The sequence below is a fragment of the Mobula hypostoma genome, chromosome 29, assembly GCF_963921235.1.
Source record: "Mobula hypostoma chromosome 29, sMobHyp1.1, whole genome shotgun sequence".
Classification (NCBI taxonomy): Eukaryota; Metazoa; Chordata; class Chondrichthyes; order Myliobatiformes; family Myliobatidae; genus Mobula; species Mobula hypostoma.
The window spans coordinates 29,596,516-29,617,177 of NC_086125.1; the positions used below are offsets into that span (position 1 = coordinate 29,596,516).

Sequence of the window (20,662 nt, forward strand, 5' to 3'; positions counted from 1 at the left end):
AAAGAAGCCAGCTATGATTAGTCACCGGGTTTCAGATGGTGTTCCTGTCTTTGCAACAGAATTTTTAGCAATCCTCTGGGCCTTATGGTGGATAGAAGACTCTCGACCGCGTAGGGTTATCATCTGTTCGGATTCTGCTGCTGTCTTAGAGGCTATAAAAGGGAGTAAATCAAAAGCTCGCCCTGATATAGTTAGTGAGATTCTCTCAGTGTTGTTTAGAGTAGGGAAGATGGGTTCTGCAGTTAGATTTTCATGGATACCTGGGCATGCTGGGGTGGAGGGAAATGAAATTGTGGATGGCATTGCAAAGTTTTCCTCACAGAGCAGGTAGGTAGAAATTAGAGTTCCCCTAGGCAGAGCAGAATTGAGAAGTAGGATTAAAAAAGGTATAGAGAAGAAGTGGCAGGAGGATTGGAAAAATGAATTAAAGGGCAGGCATTATTTTTCTAGTCACCCACTAGTTAAAAAGGTCTCAGACCTTTTAGATCGTAGAGATATGGTGAAATTTACAAGACTTAGGTTGGGGCATTGTGGGCTAAACTATTATTTAAAGATAATAGGAAAACATCCTACTGGATTATGTGACTGTGGTAGTCCAGAGACAGTCCAGCATGTTTTGCTGAGCTGTAATCGATACAAAATTGAAAGAAGCATATTGTTCAAGAGGCTATCTGGCTTAAATGTATTTTGGTTTTCTATTAAATCTTTGTTTGACCATAAAGAGAACCAACATCAGATTGAAGGGTTTATTATTCAGTTTATACGTGAGACTAGGTTATATTGGAGAATTTGAATTCCTTGAAGTTCTATAATTAATTATACATCCTGTGGAGGGCAGTAATACGCCTAGATGAGTCTAAACAGCCAGAAATAGAAGAAGAAGCTCGCTACGCTTTGACAGGTTCATTTGGGAGAAAGCAGTAGCTATTGTGGGTCAAACCAGTGTTTATTGTCCATTTCTGATCATCCTGTTTGTGAAATTCAGCGCACGTGGAATATTTAAAATTAACAACATCCAGGCTTCTCATACAGGGAGGATACATTGTTGGGATATTAACTGAGAATACAACACAATGAAGGGCTGGGAAAAATATTTGACAAGGTCTTCCAAGAGGACCACAACCTACCTTGTGGTTTGGAGGCTTGTGTGCCTCAATGAACCAGCAAGAGATGTTGGCTGAAGTTAGGGCTTTCTGCTTTCGCACTTGGTGGGGTCAGCCTTGCCAAACAGGTCAAGGCTGACTAAGAGTGGTCCAGTGGTCCTCCAGGTTTGGGGGTTCAGCTCAGGACTAACTACCCTGAACGGTAAAACAAAACTGTTAAGGAAACAGCAATGAAGAATCCTTGTACATCTGATCGTATTCCTAAATCTCCACCAGGAACTTGCATGACTGACTGTAGTGAAAACATGATGAGAGAAGCCCTGATCACTGCCAGAGATGAAGGATCTTCATTGCCACCATAAACGCCAGCAACGTAATGGGCAGTAGGTTATTGAAAGAGCATAAGACATAGGGGCAGAATTAGGCCATTTGGCCCATCGAGTCTGCTCCACCGTTCAATCATGACTGATCCTTTTCTTTTCCCCTCCTCAGCCCCACTCCCTGGCTTTCTCCCTGTAACCTTTGATGCCGTAGCTAATCAGAAATCTATCGATCTCCACCTTAAATATACCTGTGGTAACAAATTCCAGAAGTTCACCACCCTCTGGCTAAACAAATTTTTCTGCATCTCTGTTTTAAATGGATGACCTCTATCCTGATGCTGTGCCCTCCCTAGGACCGAGGTCTGAGAAGGCCCTGGGCACTACATGGTGAGTTCAGAGTGATTTGCTGGTGGATTGGGTCAAGGAAACCTCTGGTATCCCCTGTTCCCAGTACGCTGCACAATAATTGAAATGCTCCTGCACACAGTCTTTGTTGTTGCACAGCTGGAATTTTATTTTGGATAGTGTTAATATAATTTTGAAATCTACGTTAATGTAATTGTGAAATACGCTGTAATTAATTATGTTAATGAATATAATCCATAAGTTTTCTAAAAAAATTTAAAACATTTTCGAGCTTCAACGCATCTACATTGTCAGTATTTCAAGTTACAACTTAGTTACAAATTATTAACAAATGTAGAATGGGAGTTGATAGTTCATTGTTGATAAACCATCAATCTGTTAAATGCTGACACCGTCTACAAAAAAAAAATTTAAAGTGCTGCGCAGTTTTCAGGCCCTGTAAAAATTTCCTGCTCAGAGCAATGGTTGGTCCCTGCAGCTGTTAAAAAAAATTAGAGGTAACGTTGTTCTGGACACACGCAGACTCACCTTGCCAGGACTGGAAGAGAGTTATCAAGGGTGTGGATGTTGTCAGCTGTCTATGGCAGTGGTAGTTCATAGCACCACCCCACCACACCTCCATCCTAACGTTGTAACTGTGAACGAAGACACCAAGATTCACTGAAGCTGGTGGAGATACAAGTCTTTGTTCAGCAGAACAAGCAACAGGCATCACACTGCAGACACTCTTTGAAGAAGAGGGCCTCCTAACCTCTAAGTACATCACATTTTTATAACCTTAAGATCAATGATAACCAATACAATTTCAATGGTTACAATGACATCGTTCACTTCAATACTTGGGGTTGACGATGCTTCATTTAAATTACCTGTAATTTTCAAACACCTAAATCTTCACACCGATGCTACAGATGCCCTAGATTGAATGTTAATCACCATTGTCTGTGTGTGTGTGTGTCTGTGTGCATACAGGAATCTCTGGCTATCCATCCCATAGGATGATGATGGTTCCTTTCAGTCAGTTAGTGGGGTTTGATATGTGCGTCCTGGAGTGGCTGTACAGGCCAATCCTTGACGGGCACTGCCTGCCACATACTGGGCAGGTGAGGCCTGGAGGGGCAGCAGGGCAGAAGCTCTGTTGTGACGCTTCCTGTGGAATAGTTCATCACCAGTTGAATGGCCTATTGAGAAATACCTGTGTATATATCACTTAGGCCTGACAATGAAGATGAACTAATGCAAGAAAAGTCACAACCCGCTGAACAGGTTTTGTGAATGTGTCAGCTACTGGGCAGGAACGTTAGTCACTCAAATTTAGTCTTTTCCTATGGGGTTTAAATAACTTCTTCGGAACCAAAAAGCAAAGCGCTATTTAATCTAAAGATGAGTCTAATTTAGTTTAGGTGGCTATGTGTAGCCCTTAAACACTGTGGCATTGACTGTACAGTATCTGTTAAGTAGCAGAAAAGTACATTTCATCAAAAGGTAGCCACTGAGCAGGTACATTGTGACAGAACACCCAATTCATCACTGCATATATAAGTGCTGTATACTTATCTGAAGTAAAGTATGAACTTTATTTTTTTATAATTTATATGACCTTTTATCTTTGTGTACACAGTAATGTGGCTGAAAAACAAACAGCTTCACAATCTGTCAATGACAGTCTGGGCGGTACAATGGTGTAGCAGTTAGCGTAACGCGATTACAACGCTAACGAACCAGGCTCATTTACGCTGCTCTCTGTTCGTTCTCCCCACGTCTACATCGCTTTCCTCTGGATTACTCCCACATTCCAAAGACTAAAGGTTAGGGTTAGTGAGTTGTGGGCACTGGAAGCATTGTGACACTTTGCAGGCTACCACCAAGCACGTATTCACGCTGTGTCGGTTGTTGATGCAAACAACGTATTTCACTGTATGTTTCAATGTTTTGATGTACATCTGACAAATATAAAAAAAATAAACTATATAAAAAATCTTCAAGATGCTGTTGTTAATGAGCTTGTAGGTGAGTAGCTTACATGGGTGTAATTGGGCCAGAAGGGCCTGTATCTCTAAAGAATAAAACTAATCAATGATAAACCTGATTCGGATTCTGTATGCCATAGTGAGTAGAAACTGTAAAGGCAGAAGGGGGAGGGACGGAGCTTCTCCTATCATTTCTGATCTCCCCCTCTCCCTCCCACTTTCAAATCTCTGACTATCTCTTCTTTCAGTTAGTCCTGACGAAGGGTCTCGGCCCGAAACGTCGACTGTACCTCTTCCTAGAGATGCTGCCTGGCCTGCTGCGTTCACCAGCAACTTTTATGTGTTGCGATTTCTAAAATTTAGTCCTGACGAAGGGTCTCGGCCCGAAACGTTGACTGTGCTTCTTCCTATGGATGCTGTCTGGCCTGCTGCGTTCCACCAGCATTTTGTGTGTGTTTGTGTTTGTCTTCAGGCTCCTGTACCTCCTCCCTGGTGGTAGTAATGAGAAGAGCACATGTCCTAAGTTATGGTTGTTGCCTTTTTGAGGCATCGGTTTTTAAAGATGTCCTTGACACTGAGGGGACTGGTGCACTGCTCCAGTCATCACCAGCTCTCCAATGCTTCCCTGCTGGTGATAATTGGCACTGGAGCTTCCTGGCTCCTCCAGGACTCTGAGATCTCTACACCTCACTGCGTCTGTTGTGCTGGTGGTACAGCAGTGACTGCTGGCAGCACGCTGCTCTGCTTGTTGAGGGAATGGAGCAACAATCCCATTTCAGGGCACAAAGCGTGAATCTCCCAGGCAACAACGTCAGCCACGGCCTGGCACATGACACCAACATCCTTCAGCAGATCCACGTTGCCCCTCCCACCAACACTGGTATCAACGTCATGAATCTTGCTCCGGGCAATGTCCAGAAGGCCACCCGGTGCCAGGCAGCTTGGATTCTCAAGTACGATTTGTAATTCTTGCTCGTACATCAGCAATGCCTCATCTGCAACAAAACAGGAGCACAGGATATCAGTCATCACTACCTTTTACATTCTCTGTCTGTCCTGGTGAGGACAAAGGAGTTTCCTTTTGACTTGAACTGAGATTGAAGACTCAAGACATGGTAGATGTGGAATATGGAGTGGGAAACAAACTGCTGGGGGGTCTCAACCGAAAACTTCGATTGGATGGAAGATCTCAACCTCAAATGTCGACATCTTTCTTCCTTTCACAGGTGCTCCCTGACCCTTTGAGTTCCTCTAGCACTTTGCTCTTTGCTCCTGTGATAGATCAGGATGGCATGGTAGTGTAGCGGTTAGGGTAATGCTTTACAGTGACAGTGATCAGTGTTCAATTCCTGTCACTGTCTATAAGGAGTTTGTACATTCTCCCTCTGACTGTGTGGCTTTCCCCCCACCTCCCAAAAGCATACGGGTTAGTGTTAGTGAGTTGTGAGCATGCTATGTTAGTGCCAGAAGCATAGGGACACTTGCAGTCTCCCAGGTGTATTCTTGCACTCTGTTGATATTGATGCAAACAACACATTTCATTGTATTTCGATATCCATTGTGACAAATAAAATTAATATTGAATGTCTTAACCCAAAATGTTGACAGTTCCCTTCCTTCCAAAGATGCTGCTTGACTCAGTGAGTTCCTCCAGCACTTTGCTTTTTGCTACTGAACACGGATCAGTACAATCCCCTTTTTGCCTTGTTATTCAATCAGCAGAAATATTTGGGATTTTAGGCATTCTGCAGTGAGGAGTGTTTGGTTGGAATGGAGCTACATCTCCTAGAGTTTTAGAAGATAAAGCTTCTAAGAGCGATGTGGAGAGGTAAACTCCCCGTTCATAGACAGAAGGTCTGACAGTGCAGCAGTGGTCGAGAACCACACCAGGCTTGAACTTGTTCTCGCACCTCTGGAGGGGGAATCAGAGATGTTTGAATCGGGCAGTGTCAGCTGTTCTTAAGCTTTCTGAGTAAATTAAAATCTCTTTGATTGTTTGCCCAATCCCAGGGTAAACCTGATGCATTGCCTAAAGATGACTAGAGTTAGGAAGGATATGGAAGCTTTAGGGAGGGTGCAGAGGTGATTTACCAGGATGCTGCCTGGATTGGAGAGTGAAAAGTGATGTTGGACGATATGAGAATGACTCTCCTGTTGACTGAATCTGATCATATTGAGTTGTGGAGCAGGGTCAGGAAACCAGATTCAGTCAAAAGCAGAGTTGTTCTCCTATTATCCAACACCACTCTTCATTCTCTTCCTTGTACTCCATGACTCTTTTGTGGTCCAAATACCAAATATTGTCTAAAACTTGAGTACTTTAAATGATGTGCCCTCATTATCTCCAAAGGTCATAGAGTCATAGAACATTACAGCCAGCGCAGAAACAGGCCATTTGGCCCATCTAGTCTGTGTTTATCTATTATTCTGCCTCATCCCAATGACCTGCATCATAGCCCTCCATAGCCTTCCCATCCATGTCCTTATCCAAACCTTTTAAATGTTGAAATTGAACCGACACCCAACCACTTCTGCTGGCAGCTTGTTCCACACTCAAAGCTACATTTGATGTCAGAGAAATGTATACCATATACATCCTGAAATACTTCTTCTTCGCACTCTCGTCACCCTCTGAGGGAAATAGTTCCCCCTCGTAATCTACTTAAACATTTCACCTTTCACCCATAATTCACCCCTAGGTCTAGTCTCACCCAACCTCAGTGGAAAAAGGCTGCTTGCATTTGCCCTATCTATATCCCTCATAATTTTGCACATCTCCATCAAATCTCCACTCATTCTTCTACCCTCCAGGGAATAAATTCTTAACCTGTTCAACCTTTCTCTGTAACTCAGGTCTGTGACTTTCTGAGAGAAGTAGTCGTTCCTACCCACCCTTAACAGGTCACTCCTATTCTGAAACTATGGTCCCTAGCTCTTGATATCCTCACTAGGGAAACATCCTCTCATAATCCACACTGTAATCCCCCTCAGAAATGCTTGTTTCATTAAGATCTCATGTTATTCTTCTACAGTCCACTGAGTACACACCCAGCCTATTGAACTGTTCTTCATATGTAAATCCCTTTATTCAAGGAATCAACCCTACAGTACCTTAAATATACCAGTCCAGAAATATGAAACATAGAAAACCTACAGCACAATACAAGCCCTTTGGCCCACAAAGCTGTGCCGAACATGTTCTTACCTTAGAATTACCTCGGGTTACCCATAGCCTTCTATTTTTCTAAGCTCCATGTATCTATCCAGGAGTCTCTTAAAAGACCCATTCGTTTCCACCCCCACCACCACCCATTCCACGCATTTACCATTCTCTGCATAAAAAACTTACCCATGACTTCTCCTCTCTACCTAATGAAGCCACTTCTCCGTGGGTTGTCACTTTGTCGTGGTGGAGAAGCTTGTGATCCCGAGAGCAATGCCGTCTGGAGCTATGTTCCTGGTAGGGTCACCCATGACATCTCCTCTGTACCTAATGAAGCCAACACTGTTTGCAGTACTCCAGGTGCAGTCTCACCTGTTCCGTTGATCCTTGCGGTGAATGCATAGGGACCTACAGAACTGAGTAAGTCTCCTATCATCTAACCCTCGGTAAAAGAGGTGAGCAAATTGCAACTCGTGAGATTTTGCCGTGCAGAACATGTCTGCTGTACTTCCTATGTTTGGGACTTGACAGCTTTCATACCTGTTATCATGTAAATCCCAGGAGTGGCACAGTAGCATAATGGATAGCATAACACCTTTATAGCGCCAGTGACCCACATTGCTGTCTGTAAGGAGTTTATACGTTCTTCCTGACACCATGTGGGTTTCCTCTGGGTGCCCCAGTTTCCTCCCACATCTAACGTAGGTTAACTCGTTACACAGGTGTAATAGGGCAGTGCAGACTGGAATAAGTAAATTGTGGGTTTTGTTTACTGACTGCCATAAGACTAAAAGACACTGGAGCAGAATTAGGCCATTTGACCCATCAAGTCTGCTCCACCATTCCATCATGGCTGACTTATTTCCCTTCTCAACCCAATTCTCCCGACTCCTTACCATAATCTTTGACGTTCTTACTAACCAAGAAACTATCAACCTCTGCTTTAAATATACCCAATGACTTGGCCTCCACAGCTGTCTGTAGCAATGAACTCCACAGATTCACCACCCTCTGGCTAAAGATATTCCTCCTCATCCCTATTCTAAATTTGGCTACAGGAGGGGCAGGACTGGCAGCTTAATATTCCAGGGTTCTGATGTTTCAGATGTGATAGAGGCAGAGGAATGAAAGGTGGGGGTTGGGGTAGCATTGCTTGTCAGGGAAAATGTTACAGCAGTGCTTAGGCAGAACAGATTAGAGGGCTTGTCTACTGAGTCCTTATGGGTCGAGCTGAGAAACAGGAAAGGTATGGCCACATTAGTGGGGATGTGTTATAGACCGCCCAATAGTCAGCGAGAATTGGAGGAGCAAATCTGCAGAGAGATAGCAGGCAACTGCAGGAAACATAAAGTTGTGGTGGTAGGGGATTTTAATTTTCCACATATTGATTGGGACTCCCATACTGTTAGGGGTTTAGATGGGTTAGAGTTTGTAAAATGTGTTCAGGAAAGTTTTCTAGATCAATATATAGGGGTACCAACTAGAGAGGATGCAATATTAGATCTCCTAATAGGAAACAAGTTAGGACCAGTGACAGAAGTGTGTGTAGGGGAGCACTTTGGTTCCAGTGATCATAACACCATTAGTTTCAACTTGATCATAGATAAAGTTAGATCTGGTCCTAGGGTTGAGGTTCTAAACTGGAAGAAGGCCAAATTTGAAGAACTGAGAAAGGATCGAAAAATCGTGGATTGGAACAGGTTGTTCTCTGGCAAGGATGTGATTGGTAAGTGGGAAGACTTCAAAGGAGAAATTTTGAGAGTGCAGAGCTTGTATGTTCCTGTCAGGATTAAAGGCAAAGTGAATAGGAATAAGGAACCTTGCTCCTCAAGGGATATTGCAACTCTGATAAAAAAGAAGAGAGCGTTGTATGACATGTATAGGAAACGGAGTAAATAAGGTGTTTGAGGAGTATAAAAAGTGCAAGAAAATACTTAAGAAGGAAATCAGGAGGGCTAAAAGAAGACATGAGGTTGCCTTGGCTGTCAAAGTGAAGGATAATGCAAAGAGCTTTTACAGGTATATTAAGAGTAAAAGGATTGTAAGGGATAAAATTGGTCCTCTTGAAGATCAGAGTGGTCGGCTATGTGCGGAACCAAAAGAAATGGGGGAGATCTTAAATGGGTTTTTTGCGTCTGTATTTACTAAGGAAACTGGCATGAAGTCTATGGAATTAAGGGAAACAAGTAGTGAGATCATGGAAGCTGTACAGATTGAAAAGGAGGAGCTGCTTGCTATCTTGAGGCAAATTAAAGTGGATAAATCCCCAAGACCTGACAGGGTATTCCCTCGGACCTCGAAGGAGACTAGTGTTGAAATTTCAGGGGCCCTGGCAGATACACTTAAAATGTCAGTGTCTACAGGTGAGGTGCCGGAGGATTGGAGAATGGCTCATATTGTTCTGTTGTTTAAAAAAGGATCAAAAAGTAATCCAGGAAATTATAGGCCGGTAAATTTGACATTGGTAGTGGGTCAGTTATTGCAGGGAGTACTAAGAGACAGAATCTACGAGCATTTGGATAGACAGGGACTTATTAGGGAGAGTCAACATGGCTTTGTGCGTGGTAGGTCATGTTTGACCAATCTATTGGAGTTTTTCGAGGAGGTTACCAGGAAAGTGGATGAAGGGAAGGCAGTGGATATTGTCTACATGGACTTCAGTAAGGCCTTTGACAAGGTCCCACATGGGAGGTTAGTTAGGAAAATTCAGTCGCTAGGTATACATGGAGAGGTGGTAAATTGGATTAGACATTGGCTCAATGGAAGAAGCCAAAGAGTGGTAGTAGAGGATTGCTTCTCAGAGTGGAGGCCTGTGACTAGTGGTGTGCCACAGGGATCAGTGCTGGGTCCATCTGTATCAATGATCTGGATGATAATGTGGTAAATTGGATCAGCAAATTTGCTGATGATACAAAGATTGGAGGTGTAGTTGACAGTGAGGAAGGTTTTCAAAGCTTGCAGAGGAATTTGGACCAGCTGGAAAAATGGGCTGAAAAATAGCAGTTGGAGCTCAATACAGACAAGTGTGAGGTATTGCACTTTGGAAGGACAAACCAAGGTAGAACATACAGGGTAAATGGTAAGGCACTGAGGAGTGCAGTAGAACAGAGGGATCTGGGAATACAGATACAAAGTTCCCTAAAAGTGGCGTCACAGGTAGATAGGGTCGTAAAGAGAGCTTTTGGTACATTGGCCTTTATTAATCAAAGTATTGAGTACAAGAGCTGGAATGTTATGATGAGGTTGTACAAGGCATTGGTGAGGCCAAATCTGGAGTATTGTGTTCAGTTTTGGTCACCAAATTACAGGAAGGATATAAGTAAGGTTGAAAGAGTGCAGAGAAGGCTTACAAGGATGTTCCTGGGACTTGAAAAACTCAGTTACAGAGAAAGGTTGAATAGGTTAGGACTTTATTCCCTGGAGCGTAGAAGAATGAGGGGAGATTTAATAGAGGTATATAAAATCATGATGGGTATAGATAGAGTGAATGCAAGCAGGCTTTTTCCACTGAGGCAAGGGGAGAAAAAAAACCAGCGGACATGGGTTAAGGGTGAAGGGGGAAAAGTTTAAAGGGAACATTGGGGGGGCTTCTTCACACAGAGAGTCGTGGGGGTGTGGAATGAGCTGCCAGATGAGGTGGTAAATGCGGGTTCTTTTTTAACATTTAAGAATAAATTGGACAGATACATGGATGGGAGGTGTATGGAGGGATATTGTCTGTGTGCAGGTCAGTGGGACTAGGCAGAAAATGGTTTGGCACAGCCAAGAAGGGCCAAAAGGCCTGTTTCTGTGCTGTAGTTTTTCTATGGTTTCTATGGTTTCTAAATGGGCATCCTTCTATTCTGAGGCCGTGCCCTCTGGTCCTAGACTCCCCCATGAAAGGAAACATTTCCTTCATGTCCATTCTATCTAGACCTTTCAATATTCAATGTGTTTCAATGAGATCCCCCCACCATTCTTTTAAACTCCAGCAAGTACAGGCCGAGAGCCATCAAATGCTCTGTATACGTTAATCCTTTCAATCTTGGAATAATTCTCATGAACCTTCTCAGAACCTTCTTCAATGCCAACTGAAGTCCATGGTGCATGTCATTGCTTGGAGTTCCTGGTGAAGGTTGTGACTTACCCACTGGGATAAAATGAGCAACATTACCAAATAGAGAAAAGTACCCACCTACAACTTTGCCCAGACCTGCTCCAGCAGGCTTGATGTCATCCAAATCTTTATCTGAGAGGAGTTCCTGTGTGTAAGGAGAAATGCTCTTAATACAGAACTTCTCTTTAATGTTCCACTCTCCAACATGAACAGAAGGGGAACAAACTGTCATATCAGAAGTAGAAAGTGGTAACCGTGGTTTCTGAATTGCTTTGTGGGATTTTCTCCAGCACCAGCCTTTATCCTCCGGTACTTTATCACATTAGGAAGGAGATCAGACGTGCCAGGCCCCGTCCCTCTCTGTATCCCCTCATTTGTCACCGAGCTGTCAACAACTTCAAGGAGTGCTCAGTGCTATATACTTCCCCTCTCCAGAGGAAACATTGCAATGATCTCATCCAGAGCACCTATGGAGGGAAATAAACAATCGCCATTTCGAGCTGAGACCCTTCATTGGGACTGGAAAGGAAGGGAGCAGAACCCAGCATAAGGTCAAAGGGGAAAGGTGAGGAGTACAAGGTTAGGCCAAGTGAGAGGGAGGGTGGGTACATGGGGGAGAACGGATGAAGTAAAAGGTTGAGAGGGTATAGGTGGAAGTAAAAGGCTGAAGAAGCAATCTGTTAGGAGAGGAGAGTGGACCATGGGAGAAAGGGAAGGATGAAGGGAACCAGAGGGAGATGATGGCAGGTAAGGAGAAGAAAAGGGGTGAGAGGAGGGCCAGAATGGGGGTTGGAAAAAGAGAGAAGGAGGGAGGAGGGAAAAATTATTGAATCTTGGACAATTTGATGTTCATTCCATCAGGTTGGAGGCTACCCAGACAGAATATGAGGTGTTGTTTCCTCCAACCTGACTGTGGCCTCATTGTGGCAGTAGAGGAGGCCATGGACCGACACGTTGGAATGGAATGAATTGAAATGGGTGACCACCGGGAGATCCTGCCTTTAGTGGTAGATGGAACAAAGATGCTCGACAAAGCAGTCTTCGCAGTCTACATCAGATCCTTACCAATGTAGAAGAGGCTGCACCAAAAGCAATATATATAGTAGGTGGTTGACTTGCTGTTTTGGCTCGTTGGGCCAGCAAGTACGTGTACTAGGTCAGTTTGGGTGGCAGGGTGGAGATTGATCTCCTTCCCTCCTCTAGCCTGAAGATCACCTTCTTAGCCCCCCAGTCAGGGTCATGTGAAGCCTTGGGAGGAGATAATGGATGTTTGTATGAGCAGCTGGTGCATATCTCAAGTCCTGGTTATGTGACCACTGACACCAGGCAGACAATCTCTGAGGAATAATGGCTGCCTGGGGTCACCTATCTTGTCCAGAAGAAGTCAATGGCAAACCACTTATGACACGGCACATGATGAACCAACTGGGTCAGTGAGGGTGGATCTGAGATTGTAATCAGCTGCAAGATCAGGAAGCAGAAAATCTCAGCCATGGTCCTATTGTTTGATGCGTCCAGTTACTTTCCTGCTGGTAGCATGTTTATGTTGCAGTTGGTGTAACACTTTATAGTGCTAGTGACCCAGGTTCAATTCCTGCCACTGTCTGTAAGGCATTTGTACATTCTCCCCTTGGCCACATGGGTTTCCTCCAGGTGCTCTGGTTTCCTCCCACAGTCCAAAGATGTGCGGGTTAGGGTTAGTGAGTTGTGGGCACGTTATGTTGGCTCCGGAGGCATAGTGACACTCGTGGGCTGCCCCCAGTATCACGTTTACTGATTTGATTTGACGCATTTCACTGTATACTTTGATTTACGTGCACCAAATAAAACTAACTGTAACGAATGTCTGGTGAGAACAGTTTAGGGCTCAATCACACTGATCAGCAGTGGAAGGGACTGTTGATAATCAGGAACGTTAACATGAGAGGTCCCAGAAGGGAAAAGCTGACCCGTCTGAAGATGACAGGACTAGCTCACTCACCAAGAGGAAGTCTGTGCCTGAGGCTATTTCCCAATTATATTGTTAAGGAAGGAAGTTACAGCTGTTGTTTTGCTCTTCCCAGGGAGAGCTCCCCGGCTCTGGTGAGACTGACCTGAATGGTTTCATTGAAGTGGTTGAGGTGTTCAAACTTCGCGGCCAAACTGTGCAACATTCGCCAACATGCAGGGATGATGTCATAGTGCTGACTAATCAAGCACTTCAGTGCTACTAACCTAAACCAATGAAAAGATATGTCAAGAAAAGCATTTAACAGAATCTGCAGCAGGCTATCTTGGTTGGATGTCCACATCTACCTTCCCCCGTTTATCCCTCCATTGTCAGCAAGTCTAACACTAAAGTCTGCTCCTCTGTCACTCTAGAACAGGAGTTCCCAACCTGGGGTCTTCGGACCCCCAGGTTAATAGTAGGGGTCCATGGCATAAAAAAGGGTTGGGAATCCCTAATCTAGAAGGAACTGAACTAAATTGTGGTGAAGAGCAGGATTTGCCCTGTCACACCTCCCCTCACACAACCAGAAGGCACCAAAGTCAGTTTCCGCTCCCCAATAGATATCAGCTAAACTGCTGCCCATTCTCTTGAAAATGCTGTAGGATTGATGGTAGACAGGCTCCCCAAAGGAAAGGCCTTGCAGCATAGGAGATACCAACCTGTAGGTACCCAGAATGTCTTCCTTCAGAAAACTGTTGAGAATGTCGGTGTCAAGCGCCATCATCACCTTATGGAGGTTTCTGCCACTGAATGGGTCTCCAGGAGGACCTAAGACACAATAAAATGCACTGAAACATGGAAAAGTGTTTGAACTTAATGGTGTAAATCATAATCGTCAAACCATACAGCACAGGAAGAGACCATTAGCCCGTTGTGGCCAGGATGGTGGTCTGGAAGAGTGTATCACCTTATTTATTCTCATTGTATTTTATTAAGAGGTACAGCAAAGAAAAGGCCTTTCCAGCACTTTGAACCACATTGTCCAACAACCCCAACAGTTCCACTTTAACCTTAGTGTAATCATGGGACAATTTACAATAACCAATTAACCAATCTGGTAAGTCTTTGGACTGTGGGAGGAAACCAGAAGACCTGGAGAAAACCCACGTATTTAATGGGGAGGATGTCTTTATAGAGGGTGCCAGAATTGAATTCCGAACTCCGACACCGCAAGCTGGATTAGTGTTAACCGCTATGCTACATGCTTCCCTGTTAAGACCTTCCAGATTCACCAGTACTGCATTGTTTCTAAGCAATTCCTAGAATGGAGCTCTTAAGACCATAAGGCCACAGAACATAGGAGTAAAATTAGGTCGTTTGGCTCATTGAGTCTGCTCCGCCATCTGATCACGAACTGATTTATCATCCCTCTTACCCCCATTCTCTTGCCTTCTACCCATAACCTTTGATGCCCTTATTAATCAAGAAATGATCTACCTCTGCTTTAAATATACTCAATGACCTGGCCTCCACAGGATAATAAATTCCACAGATTCACCACCCTCTGGCTAAAGAAATTCCTCCTCATCCCTGTTATTAGAAAAGTCAGCATTTATTTACACGTCCCTACCTGCCCTTGAGAGGGTGGTGGTGAGCCTTACTTTTACACCCAGACTTTGGTATGGTGAAGGAGCTCCCTCAGTACTGTTGACTGGGAAGTTCTAGGATTAAACCTTAAGGTTGTTGCGGTGAAGGAGCTCCCTTGGTACTGTTGATTGGGAAGTTCGGTGATTTTGTATCAGCAATTAAATGCCCAAAACCCTCATAGAAATGCTCCCCAGAAACACACACAAAATGCTGGAGCTACTCAGCAGGCCAGGCAGCATCTATGAAAAAGAGTAAATAGTCGAAGTTTTGGGCCAAGGCCCTTCATCAGGACATCACCATCTGCAGGATTTCTCATGTTGGAAATGTTCCCCACCTCAGATATCCTGGGTCAGCCAAGGTCCAGTGAACTGTGTTAATTCTGATCTCCTGTTGCTGTCTTTGTGGAGTTTGCCCATTCTCCCTATGACTGTGTGGATTTCCCCTGAAGCACAGGTCAGTGGGGTAACTGGCTGGTGTAATTTGTCAAGTGTAGCTGGGTGAAGATTATAGACATATGAATGAGATTAAGTTACAGACAAGTAAGTAGGGGAAATGGAATTGCTGAGCTCATTCTGAGAGGCAGTATAGACTCAATGGTCCAAGTGGACCCTCCTGTTTCACTTGGAAATATACCGTGGGGAATATAATAATCAGAATTAACACTGGCATACTATGTCATGAAATTTGTTTTGCAGCAGCAGTACAGGGAAAAGCCAGAAACAAATTACAGAAATAGTGCAAGAAAGTAGTAATGAGGTAGTGTTTATGGACCATTCCAGAAATCCGATGGTGGGGGAAAAGAGGATGTTCTGAAAGGAAGGAGGAGAGAGATGAAAGAAGGAATAAGTCAACGATAATAATAAGCCAATGGTTCCTCGGTATTTTTGCCACAACCCACTTCAAGGAAAACAGTCTATTTCTGGCTACCGCGCCCACCTCCATTATTCCCAACACTGATTCTAAACAAGTAGAAAACTATTTGTTCTTGTAACTGTACCCCTCCTCATCTCATCATGGCAAACCCCACCACCTCATTACACCATGGGATTGAAATGATGTGGACCCCCTTACCCTCTCATTCAACCCTCTGCTGTTTCGTAAGTGTTAACGTCACCTTCAGTCAATGCGTTTGCTGCTTAGTTGCTTGCATAATTTCTCTAGGAAGAGGTACAGTTGACGTTTCGGGCCGAGACCCTTCGTCAGGACTAACTGAAGGAAGAGTTAGTAAGAGATTTGGAAGTGGGAGGGGGAGGGGGAGATCCAAAATGATAGGAGAAGACAGGAGGGGGAGGGATGGAGCCAAGAGCTGGACAGTTGATTGGCAAAAGGGATATGAGAGGATTTGGGGACAGGAGGCCCAGGGAGAAGGAAAAAGGGGAAGGGGGGGAAAACCCAGAGGACAGGCAAGGGGTATAGTCAGAGGGACAGAGAGAGAAAAAGAATGTGTGTATATAAATAAATAACGGAAGGGGTACGAGGGGGAGGTGGGGCATTAGCGGAAGTTTGAGAAGTCAATGTTCATGCCATCAGGTTGGAGGCTACCCAGATGGAATATAAGGTGTTGTTCCTCCAACCTGAGTGTGGCTTCATCTTTATAGTAGAGGAGGCCGTGGATAGACATATCAGAATGGGAATGGGATGTGGAATTAAAATGTGTGGCCACTGGGAGATCCTGCTTTCTCTGGCAGACAGAGCGTAGGTGTTCAGCAAAACGATCTCCCAGTCTGCGTCGGGTCTCGCCAATATATAGAAGGCCACAACTGGAGCACCGGACGCAGTATATCAATCACCCCAGCCGACTCACAGGTGAAGTGTCGCCTCACCTGGAAGGACTGTCTGGGGCCCTGAATGGTGGTAAGGGAGGAAGTGTAAGGGCATGTGTAGCACTTGTTCCACTTACAAGGATAAGTTCCAGGAGGGAGATCAGTGGGGAGGGATGGAGGGGGGAACGAATGGACAAGGGAGTCACGTAGGGAGCGATCCCTGCGGAAAGCGGGGTGGGGGAAGGGAAAGATGTGCTTAGTGATGGGATCCCGTTGGAGGTGGCGGAAGTTACGGATAATTATACGTTGGACCCGGAGGCTGGTGGGGTGGTAGGTGAGGACCAGGGGAACCCTATTCCTAGTGGGGTGGCGGGAGGATGGAGTGAGAGCAGATGTGCGTGAAATGGGGGAGATGCATTTGAGAGCAGAGTTGATGGTGGAGGAAGGGAAGCCCCTTTCTTTAAAAAAGGAGGACACCTCCCTCGTCTTGGAATGAAAGGTCTCATCCTGAGAGCAGATGCAGCAAAGACGGAGGAATTGCGAGAAGGGGATGGCATTTTTTCAAGAGACAGGGTGAGAAGAGGAATAGTCCAGATAGCTGTGAGAGTCAGTAGGCTTATAGTAGATATCAGTAGATAAGCTGTCTCCAGAGATAGAGACAGAAAGATCTAGAAAGGGGAGGGAGGTGTCGGAAATGGACCAGGTAAACTTGAGGGCAGGGTGAAAGTTGGCCCGACGCAGACTGGGAGATCGTTTTGCTGAACACCTATGCTCTGTCCGCCAGAGAAAGCAGGATCTCCCAGTGGCCACACATTTTAATTCCACATCCCATTCCCATTCTGATATGTCTATCCACAGCCTCCTCTACTGTAAAGATGAAGACACACTCAGGTTGGAGGAACAACACCTTATATTCCGTCTGGGTAGCCTCCAACCTGATGGCACGAACATTGACTTCTCTAACTTCCGCTAATGCCCCACCTCCCCCTTGTACCCCATCCGTTATTTATTTATATACACACATTCTTTCTCTCTCTCTCTCTTTTTTCTCCCTCTATCCCTCTGACTATACCCCTTGCCCATCCTCTGGGTTTTCCCCCCTCCCCCTTTTCCTTCTCCCTGGGCCTCCTGTCCCATAATCCTCTCATATCCCTTTTGCCAATCAACTGTCCAGCTCTTGGCTCCATCCCTCCCCCTCCTGTCTTCTCCTATCATTTTGGATCTCCCCTCCCCCTCCCACTTTTAAATCTCGTACTAGCTCTTCCTTCAGTTAGTCCTGACGAAGGGTCTCGGCCTGAAACGTCGACTGTACCTCTTCCTAGAGATGCTGCCTGGCCTGCTGCATTCACCAGCAACTTTGATGTGTGTTGCTTGAATTTCCAGCATCTTCAGAATTCCTCGTGTTTGCTTGCATAATTTATTTTGTTCTGCGGAGACAACTCAGCAGCTGCTGCCCTACATTGACCTACCAGTTCCGAAAGCTTAAGGATGGTTGGCACAGGACGTGGGAAAGGCAAGTTCCCACAGAAAGATGAGGGGGCTTCTGATGCAGGGTCTCAACACAAAGCATCAGCTGTCCATCTCCCTCCACAGACACTGAGGAGTGTCTGACTCACTGAGTTCCTCCAGCAGCTCAGTTTTTGGTCCTACCTCCAACCTTTGTTGCACTTGGACTGGGTGATTCCTCTTGAAAAATGAAAGAAACAAGTTTCTGTTTCTTCCCAAAGGCAAGAAACTTATCAGTCTCAAAATTCCTTAGAACTGCTCTGTTTTTACATTCAGTGACCACAGTATTAGGTACCTCCTATGCCCAATAATGTGGCCAATGAGTGTTCATGGTCTACTGCTGCTGTAGCCCCCCCCCCTTCAAGGTTCGACATGTGTGTTGAGAGATGCTCTTCTGTTGTAACACATTTGAGTAATATCGCTTTCCTGTCAGGTTGAACCAGTCTGGCCATTCTCCTCTGACCTCTCTCATTAACAAGGCAATTTCACCCACAGAACTGCTGCTCACTGAATATTTTTTGTTTTTTGAACTATTTCCTATAAACTCTAGAGAGTGTTGTGCATGAAAATCCCAGGAGATCAGCAATTTCTGAGATACTTAAATCAACCTGTCTGGCACCCCCACCAACAATCATTCCACGGTCAAAGTCACTTAGATCACATTTTTCCCCCATTCCAATGTTTGGTCTAAATAATAACTGAACCTCGACCATGTCTGTATGTTTTTAAGCATTGAGTTGCTGCCGCATGATTGATTGTTTAGATATTTGCATTAATGAGCAAGTGTACAGGTGTATCTAATAAAATAGCCACTAAGTGTAAAGATGGTGTGCAGTCACGTATCTGGAATGCACCATATTGCTCCCATTTCCAGCTGCCTGAACACTTGGGCATTTGAGCTGACTTTGTCATGCTGTTTTGGATAATAGTCTTCAGCCCAATGTGATCCTCCTCCTCCAAATGACATCACCAACGGTCCCCAAAGACCATCTTCAGTGTCACTGGTTGGAGAAATATCTTTATTTTCTCACAGAAGCAGCCTTTCTTGGTCTTGTCTCCCCTAAGATCACTCTTTAAAATATGTTCTTTGTCCCAAGACGACCTCAAATACTACATCACATGCGTTCCTGGTCAGCTTTGTTGTGGAGGACCTGACCGCCACCTTCAAAAAAAGTCTACGGCAATCAAAGAAGGCTGCTCACGGGAAATTAGGGAGGGCAGTAATTGTTCAGCACAGGCAGAGTGAGGAGACTCTGCCCCTTACCTGCCACACCTTTGTCCCTTTTGCATTTCATTTTAACTGGACACAGAAGGGAGAGAACAAAGTCAATTTATCACATTACACTCCCCAGTGAATGCACAAGGGAAGTTGTCCTAAAGTTCAGTGTGAGGCTACAGTCCACCACACATACACCCACAATGTCCCACTCTCTGTGTCCACATTAGGATGAGACTGTCTCATTTCACTGTATTTTTTGATGTACATGTGACAAATAGAGATATCTTTATAAGGGGGAAAGAATTTTGGAAGAATTGAGGTCAGCGGGCATGTATTTGATCCAGAAGACCTGCTCGTCTGATTGAGTTGAAGAGAAGTGAAGCAGACTGAGCCTTTAAAGATGAGAGTGAGAGAAACATTCCAAGTTCTAGGGAGGCGAGGAGCTAGTATTTCCCTGGGCTAGAATATCCAGTGGCAGGGGTCACAAGGTCAGCTGTTCAGGGCAATGATGAGAATAAAATTCCTCACCTGGAGGGCAATGGACCCTCTGGAATTTGCTGGGGGGACTCAGTGACTGACAAAGACTTGTTGATTGTTAGGTGTTAAGGCACTTGAGGGATTTGAGCTCAGTGTAGAAAGTCTTTCTGAGGTAAATCAGCTGTGGTTTTATGGAAATGAGGAACAAAGCACCCTCTATTTCTTATGATGGATAGTCATACAGCATGTAATAAGGCCCTTTAGCCCAACTCATTCATCCCGACTGTGATGCTCAGTGAGCTAGTCTCATTGGTTGCATTTTGCCCACAGCCCTCTAAACTACTTCTATCCATGCTCTCACCTAGGTGGGTTTTAAATATTGCTCCTGTACCAGTATCAGCTACTGTTTCTAGCAGCTTACTCCAAATACACACCATACTTCGTGTGAAGAAGCTGCCTCTGATATCACTTTAAATCTCTCACCTCTGTTCTTAAACCTTTGACCCCTTGTTTTTATCAAACCCCTCATGGGAGAAAGACAATGTGATTTGTTAATCGATTTCTGCTAAAACGGGAGTGGAGGGTGTGTTGGAGATGGGGGTCAGGGTGTGGTTGTGGGACTATCACTGGCAGTAGAGGGTGTGTTGGAGATGGGGTCAGGGTGTGGCTTTGTGAGGGTTGGTAGCAGTAGAAGGGGTATTGGAGATGGGGGTCAGGGTGTGGTGGTGGGAGGGTTGGTAGCAGTAGAAGGGGTGTTGGAGATGGGGGTCAGGGTGTGGTGGTGGGAGGTTTGGTGGCAGTAGAGGGTGTGTTGGAGATGGGGATCAGGGTGTGGTTGTGGGAGGGTTGGCAGTAGAGGGGGTATTGGAGGTGGGGGTCAGGTGTGGCTGTGGGAGGGTTGGCAGTAGAAGGGGTATTGGAGGTGGGGGTCAGGGTGTGGCTGTGGGAGGGTTGGTGGCAGTAGAAGGAGTGTTGGAGATGGGGGTTCAGGGTGTGGTTGTGGGAGGTTTGGTGGCAGTAGAAGGGGTATTGGAGGTGGGGGTCAGGTGTGGCTGTGGGAGGGTTGGCAGTAGAAGGGGTATTGGAGATGGGGTCAGGG

The 20,662-nt window shown here is 45.1% G+C and overlaps 1 protein-coding gene across 1 annotated transcript in view; it reads right to left on the reverse strand.

Annotated features, from left to right (window-relative positions):
* Positions 1-4,449: 4,449 nt before the first annotated feature.
* LOC134339297 (uncharacterized) overlaps positions 4,450-20,662 on the reverse strand; it is a 61,484-nt gene continuing 45,271 nt past the window's right edge. The window contains exons 17-20 of the mRNA XM_063035674.1: positions 13,671-13,779; positions 13,115-13,235; positions 11,100-11,166; positions 4,450-4,757 (exon numbers count right to left, since the gene is read on the reverse strand). Coding sequence (XP_062891744.1) covers positions 4,450-4,757; positions 11,100-11,166; positions 13,115-13,235; positions 13,671-13,779 — 605 coding nt within the window. The remainder of the gene's footprint in view (positions 4,758-11,099; positions 11,167-13,114; positions 13,236-13,670; positions 13,780-20,662) is intronic.